We start from the raw sequence: 10199 nt of genomic DNA on the forward strand, positions 1-10199 counted from the left end.
TGGGGGGGGGGACGACCAGACGGCGACAGGGAGGTGGAGGCCGTCGGGGTATTATAGGCAGGGGGTGGCCGCCACGGCGACGGCCGAGGCCGTGGCGGGCATCGGCGGAGGCCACGCCCCCTTGATGAACAAAGGAAGGGGGAGGCGGGGGTAAGTGGGTCGACCAGTTCGGGTGGGCTAAAGCCCAGGGGACGGGTTTTTTTCTTTCCTTTACTTTTTTGTTTCTTTTGTTTTTGTTATTTTTCTATTTTATTTTATTTTTTATAGCATTTAATTTTATAAAAATATAAAACGAGCACCTAAATTAGTGTTATAACTTAGCCCATTGCCACAATATTTTTGGAATTTAAATTAATTAGTTTGCAATTTTTATAATTGAAAAATCATTTAAATTATTGATTTGGCCCCTATTTAATTACTTTAGGGAATTTAAACACTTCATAAAAAGTTGGTTTCTCCGCCATAATTATCCATGGATTATTTGCCGAATTATGAACATTTTAGTTTTCATGTTTGAGAAATTTAATTATTTGACTTTACTTTAGATTTAAATTTGCATTATGTTTGAATCAAGGTGAGGTTTAGCAACAGTAATGGTGATGACATGGCACCATTAGTAGTGGATCACTATAGCTTAATTATTAGAGTGTTATAAATCTCCTTCACTACAAGAAATCTCGTCCTAAGATTTAGGAGGTAGACGGAAACAAGGCGGGGTATTCATCATGAATACGATCCTCGCGTTCCCAAGTGGCTTCATCTTCAGAATGGTTTAACCACTAGACTTTAATGAATTTGATCGCCTTCTGAAGGGTGCGACGTTCAGCTTGATCAATAATACAGACTGGATGCTCTTTATAAGAGAGGTCTTGTTGCAATTCAAGCATTTCGTGGTCCACTGCTCGGATGGGGTCCTTGAAGCAGCGGCGGAGCTGTAACACATGGAAAACATCGTGAACCTGAGAAATGTTCGGCGACATTTCCAATTGGTATGCCACTTTTCCACGTCTTTCGAGAATGGGGAAAGGACCGATATAGCGAGGAAGTAGCTTGCCCTTGATCCCAAAGCGGTGAGCACCTTTCATCATTGTGACTCGAAGATAAGCCTTTTTGCCATGTTGATAGACCATATCTTTGTGCTGACGGTCATACTGACTCTTCTGATGAGACTGAGCAGTCTTCAGATTCTCGCGAATAATGCAGACTTGTTTCTTCGGCATGTTAGATAATATCTGGATCGAAGAGTGATCGTTCCCCAGTTTCTGACCAATTCATAGGAGTTTGACACTTTCGTCCATATAACACTTCGAAGGGGGTCATCTTCAGACTAGCTTGATAGCTATTGTTGTAAGAGAACTTAGCATACGGGAGAGATTCCTCCCATTTCTTACCAAAGGAAATGACACAAGCTCGAAGCATGTCTTCGAGAATTTAGTTGACTCATTCCACTTGTCCCTGAGACTGAGGGTGAAAAGCGGTGCAAAAGGACAAATGAGTTCCCATGGCTTCTCGGAAACTTGCCCAGAATCTTGAAGTGAAAAGGTTGCCACGGTCTAAGCTGATTACCAACAAAATACCACAAGAGCACTTCTGTTGTATCGGCTTTTCCTTGGTGCACATCAGCACGCCATCACAGGTTCGAATCCTAGCGACCGCAAACCCTTTTTTTGATTCTTTACCCCGCCCTTGTGCGATTAGCGGGAGCAACTAGTTAACGAGCGCTCCTTCGGGAGCCTCACAACGATCAGCGCCACTTGGTGCACTCTCAGCTATTCGCCACGTGTCGCGCTCTGAACGCTCCCTCTGAATTTTGTTTTTTATTTTATTTTTCCGCACGCGTTTTCGGCTTTTAAAATGGTTTTTTTGGTTTTTTCGACGTTTTGGTTTTCCCCTGGTCTTCCTTAGCTTTTCGATCAAACAAATTTCATTTTTTTTTCACGAAAAAAAACGCGTTTTTTTCTTTTGTGAAAGTCATGCTTTTTTTCCGCGAGAGGCACGGTTGTGCTTTAGCGAGAGTCACGGCGTGCCTTTCGGAAACGAAAAAAACACATTTTCTGTTTTTTTCTTTCGCGAGAGTCACGGTTTTGCTTCCGCGAGAGCCACGGTTGTGCTTTCGCGAGAGTCACGGTCGTGCCTCTCAGAAAGGGAAAAAATACGCGTTTTCTTTTTTTCTTTCACGAGAGTCATAGTTTTGCTTTTGCGAGAGGCACGGTTGTGCTTTCACGAGAGTCATGGCCGTGCCTCTCGAAAATGGAAAAAACATGTTTTTTGTTTTTTCTTTTCATGAGAGTCACGGTTTTGCTTCCACGAGAGGCGCGAGTGTGATTTCGCGAGAGGCACGTGCGTGCCTCTTTCGGAATGAAAAAACCGTGCTCCCGGTTCAGTATTTTTGCCCGATTTTTTTCGTCTGGTTTTTTCGTGAAAAAATGTTTGTCAAAACCTATTAACATGGGATCTAGTTTTGAAAATCTCGACGCGAGGAATCCAATGATGAAAATGCTTCGAGATTTGAACGCACGGTTTAAAAGATAAAATGTTTTGAATAAACGAATCTACGAAAAAAGGGAAAACTCCCAGGTTGCAACAAGTGGCGTGCTGCAAATGCACCATTTGTCACGACCTGAGACAATGGAGTGTTCTTTGCAACGAGTACTTCTTAATTAATGATTTCAATGATTAGCCGACTACTTTTGTCTTTGTATCTCTCGCGAACTGAGATCTGGCCCATAAAGCCCAAATGCACACCGAGGTGAGGACAGGAGGCATGAGCCAAGTCCAGAGTTTCTGTGGGTTGCGCCCTTCAGAGTATACCTGGGCATATCTCAGGCCTGGCCGGGCCAAAAAAATCTCGGTTGAAAACTTAGGCCCGAGCCTGGCCCGACCTGACTGTCGGGCCTACTAAATTGGGCCCAAGCCCGGCTATGACTAAAATCCTATTTCACGCAAGTCCGAGCCCAGCCCGATCTGCCTGTCGGGCTCAATTTCCAGGCCTGAGCCCAGCCTGATGGCACGCTTAGGCCCGGCCCGGCCCAGGATTTTCGGGCCGGGCTGCCCATGGCCAACAAATCCGCACCGTCCCTTCTCTGTCCCTGTTCCTGTCCCGGCTCGCGTCTCGTGCCTCCGACGCAACGGGCTCTCGTCTTGCTCCCAGAGCCGGAGCCCACCCGAGCCGCGACCTCCCTCTCCTCCTCCCCGTACACCCATGGGGTCGTCGGAGGCCGACGACGACCAGCTCCTCAAGAGCTTCCTGGCCGAGGTCAGCGAGGCCGAGCGCGACAACGAAGTCCTCAGGTTCCTCCCCGTCCCTCCCAATCCCCCATCTCCTCGAGCGGTATCATTCCCCTTCTGGCACAACGTAGCTTCAGATCCCCAGTAGCGCCATCCGTTTCTCAGAATTCGTGACCAATCGCGCGATGTAGTAGATGTAGCCGCAGCTTGCTGCTCAAATTTGGGTCGGCGACGGGGTCCGCCCGGGTCCGCGTGAACCCTAGGTCGAAGTCGTCCGGTTTGCTCACTTGTTCTCAGACGCGATTGGGAATTTTTTCCACTTTTACTACTTTGGTGGTGATGCTGCTTCTAAGACGCGATTGCTTTGCTTTCTTGTAGCTTAGTATGCGATGGTAGGTTGTACGCACGCCACAAGGTAATGAGAAACGACGTCTAGAGCCTCTTATCATTGTTTCTGATATGATATTGTGCGCACCATGCCATGACCGACATATGTAGAACCTCTTGTGATATATATTTACTTGTACCGAGCTGATAAATTTGCATTCAAGAAGGAGTAAGCCTGTTGCACTATGTTTGTGCCTTGGGATGTGCTTTGTTTGAGCCCAACTTCGGTCAAGGTTTTACTTATTCATGATTTTTCCAGTGTTGGCAAGAAAAATGAACCAGAATAGGCAAGGTGACATGAGCATATGCCAAAAATTTGGCAGCCATACAAACAAAACAAGGGCCAAAGTTTTGTTCACAACCAAAATATTCATAGAGTTTCTTTTTGGACACCAACCAAAGATACTCATGTCTTCCTGTATTAGCTTATGCTGTTCAATGGAGCCCAGCAGACATACTGTTATGTTTTGAAGCTGGTTAAATATTATAACTACTTACCTATTATAAACAATTAAACATGGTCGGTTGACTACTGAATAGGGAGGCATACTCTGCAACTTGCTATGCATGTTCTATTTTTTGGAATGACACACGATAGTTGATCAGTGAGATCCCTAACAGCGCAAAACTGAATATTGGCCGATGCCATTTTAGCTTCATTTTTAGTTGTACTTCCTCCTTTAGTCTTTTTCCTGATTTTAGAAGTTATTTTAGTCTCTAGAAGGCATCTAGCTGAGCATAATAGCCGAATTTAATCATCCTATAATCTAAGCTTATTTAAAGCTCCTTCACGTCTAGATTAGTCCTTTTCTATTGGAAGACTAGACATAAGTTATTGAGGGAGATCTATGCTGCAAGGAAACTTCTAAAATGTACCTTGAAATTATACAGTGTCATGCATGTTAAAAAAATGATACGTTCGAAATGCCATGTGTGTCAAACAGGCGTATTATTCAGTTGATAAAAAAATAAACAAAAACATTCAGATTATTTCCGTGTTCTTGATTTTACGCTCTGTTTCTAACACATTCTAATCTTGTCAGGATACTTGGTTGCTTCAAGTTAAACCCTTTTGAGCATCTTAAGTTGTCTTTTGATTCTTCTGTGGATGAGGTGAAGAAGCAATATAGGAAGGTAAGAAAACATGGATTTAACATTGAACTACACTGTTAGTATTAGTCTTTGCCCCCTTGCTGTTGGCTAATTGTTGTCGCTTCATGTACCTTCTGTAGTTGTCACTGTTGGTCCATCCTGACAAGTGCAAGCATCCACAAGCACAAGAAGCTTTTGGAGGTATGTGAACTGTCTAATCATGACCATGTGGAGCATATGAGTTGGGTGATGCATAGTAATATCAGGTTAGGAGACAGTATTACACTTGTGTTGTTGTAGGCTTCATTTAGGTCAGGTTACAGATATTATTTGGTGACGGCAGAGCAAGATGAATGGCATAAACAAGATCATGACATGTCAAAACTAATAGTTTCGTATGACTTTATATATATTTTTCTGGGAGAGAGGGACGTACCAGAATCATGGCATGCTAGGAAAACAACTGGAACAATCTTTAATTTATTGGCCTCAACACCAAGTCCAAAAGTCCAGATAACGGAGTGCAAATTTACGACATGGATAAGTCAGCTTAGAAGATGAATCTGTGCAATTTTTTTTTGGAGATGGTAGTAGCCTTTGTATCACTCTAGAATTAGGCATTTTTTTCATCCCTGTAGGAGATGCATTTTTCAAGAGAAACCAGGATAACCAGGATAAGTAAGTGTTGCATGATCTCTTCTTGCAATTAGTTGTAACTAACAAACCTTTTGCGCATCAGTGACTTACTATTTTCCCAGTGTCGCATTCTTCTGCTTCTCTTGTCTTTTATGCATTGATGTATATTTGATTAACGTTGCGTGCTCTACTCATAAACAGCCCTGGCAAAAGCACAGCAGCTCCTACTTGATCCACAGGAAAGAGGGTACATTCTTGATCAAGTTACTTCTGCAAAAGGTGTGATGCAATCTTATTTTAACCCAATGTATTTTTTTTTACATGAGCTCAGTGAGTTGTTCAATTTATAATAAAGGAGATATGAAGAACAAAAACTGATATTATTCTGTGTTGAGAATTTCAGAAGAACTGAGGGCAAAAAGGAAAAAAGAGTTGAGGAAAGATAGTGCATCCAAGATAAAATCCCAAGTAGATGAGGTAAGACAATCCCATGAAAGATTGTGTGAGTTGCCATCGACTTTTTAGTAACTTTCACTCGGAGTAACATGTTTCAAACAAAGATTAATGCGAATAGTAATTTGAAGTATGTCTCAACATGAACTGGTCTAATTTGGGCTAGTTTCATGGTCTAAATAAACTTAAGCCATCTGGAAATCAAACCCCACACTCATCAGAGATTCTCTTAACCAGCGTTTGTCAGTAATAATTGGTGACTGCTGACCGCTCTAAAAACTGGACAGGCAGCAGTTTGACCATCTGACCAACAGTTTTCTAGATATAATATTTTATTAGTCATACGCATTTTTTCCTCTACAATGTTATGTAGAGCAGCGTGAAATTGAGAAGTATAACCTCAACCCCCTCAAGAAAAGAGAAGCATAACACCAAAAATTGTAGATGAAGGAACCAGTGCTGCCTGCAAAAATCAAACTAACTCCAATAGAAACAAGCTTGTTTTTCTGTTAGAATTATCTAATCCAGTACAAAATTTAGGCACCAGATTCTATTATTCATTTAACTAGCGTCTAGCATTGTATCCAAATATCTAATAAATCAAGCTAGTTCTGCTGGGGTTTATCAAGTCATGTATAAGCCATTCCATTGCCGCCGAGCTCTCATGGTGAAGACACTACCTCTGTGGCCTATTGACCTCGTGGCGCTGAACTGCCCCTTGTTATGCCGGGGCTCTGTTTGAGAAAGAGCAAGCAAAAATATCAAGAGAGGGTGAAATGGTAAATGGATGAGGAAGTAGAAGAACAAAGAGAAAGGGGAGCTGATATTGGATGGAATGCAGATTGGTAGAGGCAGCCTTGGGAGGGTTAGCTCAGGGAACCCAATTCACACATGAGCATGTGAGCTGATTGGACCGGGCATAGGTATCAGGAACAAGCGCCTCCTGGTTCTAAAGCATGCCCAGTTTCATGGGGTTTTCACCAGAACCGCCTGGTTCACTAGGGGTGTGTTTGGTTCGGGAACGAAGTGTAATGGAATGTCATGGTTCCATTCCACTATAATGGGTCGGTTCCGTCCTTGTCTTTGGTATGGGTAATTCGAAGGAATGGAATGGTTACATTTTGATGTTTGGTTTGATGGTTTGATAGATGGAATGGAATGGATTTGTAAGTGGTCATCCATCCATGCAACTAAAGGCAGATAAACATTATACTGTTAATTCCGTGCCAAAGTTTGACGTAAAATAAAGCCATTGGACATTTAACTTTTCTGGGGGAGCAGTTCCTGCAACTGCAGTCTGCCTCGCTGAACTGAACCGGATAGCCAAGATTCACAGCGACAAAGACTCAAACCAACAGCCAGTATCAGGATCAACAAACGCAAGAAACAAAACGCATCTCCTAAATGCAGACTATATATATATAATTCTGATTATTATCACAGATTTTCCCCCGAACCAGTAAAATTAATTTACAGAACAGGGATGTGAACATCAACAAATCGAATCCATCCATCCATGCAACGAACATGGGTGTGAGCTACAAGAGTCGGACTCAACCGCAGGATAAACAGCAGCTACAAGAAAACAATACGACAGCTGAGCGTGGCGGCCAGCTGGATGTGTGACTTGGCCTTGGCGTTCCACATGCGCGACCACGGCTCTCGATGGCGCGCACCCAGGCGTGGCCAGCGGCTGCTCCGTCGCTTCCCGGTGTGTGCCGCTGCTGTTGCCCTGCTGCAAGACCACCACACACCCGCTCGCCCGCCTCACGTGCTTTGGAGAACAGCGGGCGGTGCAGACCGGAGGAGGGCCGGCGGCGGCGCTGCGCCAACGCGGGAGTGAGAGAGACGAGGGAGAGGAGTGGCACAAGAGGATAGGGCTGCGGGAGTGTGAGGAGAAGAGCGGTTCCGCGTCGTCCGCTCAATTTGGAGGTCTCACCTCGTTCCGGATCTGGGCCGAATATTTGGTCCGTGGGAATGAAGGGATGACCGTTCCACCTGCGTACTGAACGCGAGAACGAGGCCTAGGAACGAGTTGGACCCATGACATTCCAGTCCATGACTGCAACCAAACACACCCTAGGTTATGTAGATGGTCCTTGAATGAAACCCAACCATTGATGAAGTTGCTGGTTATGATTTCTTTCGAGTTCAATCACTGGTCTAATTTAGCTTTTTAAACAACCGATCTTCATTCTGTTGCACTCTATGATTTGAACTTATTTATTCTTCAATTTGGTGAAAAACAGTTTCTTGGAGAAAGATGTCCTCAAAATATACTAGCTGGCTCTGTACACCATTGAAGTGACCTGTTGTTTGCTTCAATTTCTCTAATAACTACGCAGATCTGTGATGCATGTTTGTCTTTCTTGGTTGACTGCATGGAATGATAATTATTTTAGAAGTCATTGCATGCGTATGATGGGATTTTAGATACTTGAGAATAACAACATTTCAGAAGAAAAAAGATGATTCCAATACCATGAAATGAGTCATTTGCTAATGTCAATGATCATGTAGAATCTTGCAATTCTGATGTTTTCCTGTTCAGTCTTGTCTCGATTTTTTTTAAATGGTGATTGTTCTGCTAGACCCTTGAAACATCTTATTATGGAGCTTCATATATCTTCAGCACTTGAGAACCTCCATTGATTGGCTTGCTTATGTTCAGGGGAAGTATGAAGAACAGTTTGAAAGATCGGACGAATTTCAGAAGCAGCTAATAATTAAAGTTCGTGAGATTTTGACAGACAAAGAATGGCGTAGGAGGAAAATGCAGATGAGGGTAAGTAATAGGCTTTAACATATTCAAACATCATCAGTTGAGCCACTCACGTGAGCTTTGTTCATGTGCACTATGCAGATATCAGAGGAAGAAGGAAGACTGAAGAAGGACGAGGAGGAAACAAAAGAAATGTGGAAGAGGAAGAGAGAGCATGAAGAGAAGTGGGAGGAGACGAGAGACCAGCGAGTAAGCTTGCAGTTCATTTGTAGAAAATTGAAATGTTTTATCCTAATTGGACACTATGCTTGTGGCTATTTAAATACTAGTTACCTACAAGTATTGCCCTATTGGAAAATGAAAGGCTTTGTCGAGTTGTTGCCACGGGCACTGCCTGATACCATGTGTTTGTGGTTTGCAGGTCTCTAGCTGGAGGGATTTCATGAAGACAGGAAAGAAGGTTAGAGAGTGCAGTTGAAAAGTTGTATTTTGTTACCCATGACTCTTTTGACTTACATATAGTTTCATTTCTACAGGCACGGAAAGGAGAGCTCAAACCTCCAAGGCTCAAGACTGAAGACCCGAACAAATCTTATGTTCAGAGGCCAGTAAAGCGTGGTTAAAAGGTGTCGTATTCATCTGCACTCGAAGACCATTCTTGCCGCGACCTGATCCAAGCCACAGCCTGTCAAGTTTATCTTTCAGGCTATAAGCTTGGGTTATGGCTTGTATGTTCCCAGACCCCAGTGTAGTCAGTGGAACATAGCAGATAATTGCGAGCAAAATGGACACATATCATCTACCTAGAGTGACATTGGACTAATGTACCTGTGTAGAATGCCTTGAAAAAGAAATTTTCTGTTGGGAAAGAAACGCTGAAGTGGATGTTGGACTATGATCCTTGTTTCAATATTCAGTGTAAGTGTCATGCTAATATACATATTTTCACAATTTTCTGCTAATTTAGATACTGGGTCACGTTGGCATCCCTTACCCACCCCAATTTCTTACAAAGCCAATTTGTGATGGGCTTTTGTTTTCTGGGCGTTGGCCTGGGTATGAGTGTGATGAGTGACTTTGCCAGCACCCCACCCAGCGGATAGCTCGTGGGCAGCTAGTAGTATTGACATTCGCCCAGATGCAATTCAAAGTTGTTGTCTCTACTGAGAAGTCAACCTGTGTTTACCTCCTGGTCCTGGTACGACCCAGCAACTGGAAAAAATCCGCTACGTTGCTCAGTTTGAGACGACAGGTCCGGAGAAGAATACAACGCCAAAGTGGAAGGTTGAAGGGGTTGATACATTGCATGCACTTGCCGTCGTCAAACTCTGAAGGAACGAACCGGTCAGAAACGTAGGCTCCAACGCTTGATCACGGTTCTTCTCATTGCGCTCGCCGCTCGACCACGATCAACTGGGCTCGCCATGCAAGCAAATCTTTTCTTTTTCTTGATAGCCAAAGACGCAAAGTTATCAGTGACTGACCCGCAAAAAAAGTTATCACCGACTGAGGACATTAACATTCTACCGAAGCCCCAAAAAATGCACTATATACTAAAAAAAACCTGAAACACGAAAGAATATTTGGATCCCATAAACGGATAGATATGGTAGAGCAATTAAGCACGACAAGTTGGCCAGCTATTTCCTCCAGAAACCTCTGCAGACCCCTCTTTATCCAT

At 43.5% G+C, this 10199-nt stretch overlaps 1 protein-coding gene across 1 annotated transcript; it reads left to right on the top strand.

Annotated features, from left to right (window-relative positions):
• The first annotated feature begins 3090 nt into the window (after positions 1–3090).
• On the top strand, positions 3091–9484 carry LOC119285177 (J domain-containing protein spf31-like). The gene is made up of 9 exons (XM_037564408.1): positions 3091–3291; positions 4659–4749; positions 4848–4908; positions 5545–5622; positions 5747–5820; positions 8468–8581; positions 8660–8767; positions 8940–8978; positions 9055–9484. Exons 1-9 carry the CDS (start codon positions 3203–3205, stop codon positions 9139–9141), a joined length of 741 nt encoding a protein of 246 aa, XP_037420305.1. The 5' UTR covers positions 3091–3202; the 3' UTR covers positions 9142–9484.
• Positions 9485–10199: the final 715 nt, after the last annotated feature.

Source organism: Triticum dicoccoides, chromosome 4A, assembly GCF_002162155.2.
Source record: "Triticum dicoccoides isolate Atlit2015 ecotype Zavitan chromosome 4A, WEW_v2.0, whole genome shotgun sequence".
Taxonomy (NCBI): Eukaryota; Viridiplantae; Streptophyta; class Magnoliopsida; order Poales; family Poaceae; genus Triticum; species Triticum dicoccoides.

What these genes read in the sequence shown, in the direction of transcription:
- LOC119285177 (XM_037564408.1), top strand. Translation starts at nt 3,203, where the DNA reads ATGGGGTCGTCGGAGGCCGACGACGACCAGCTCCTCAAGAGCTTCCTG. An exon ending in AGCACAAGAAGCTTTTGGAG is followed by an intron (nt 4,909 to 5,544) that starts GTATGTGAACTG and finishes ACTCATAAACAG; the next exon opens with CCCTGGCAAAAGCACAGCAG. An exon ending in TCAAGTTACTTCTGCAAAAG is followed by an intron (nt 5,623 to 5,746) that starts GTGTGATGCAAT and finishes TGAGAATTTCAG; the next exon opens with AAGAACTGAGGGCAAAAAGG.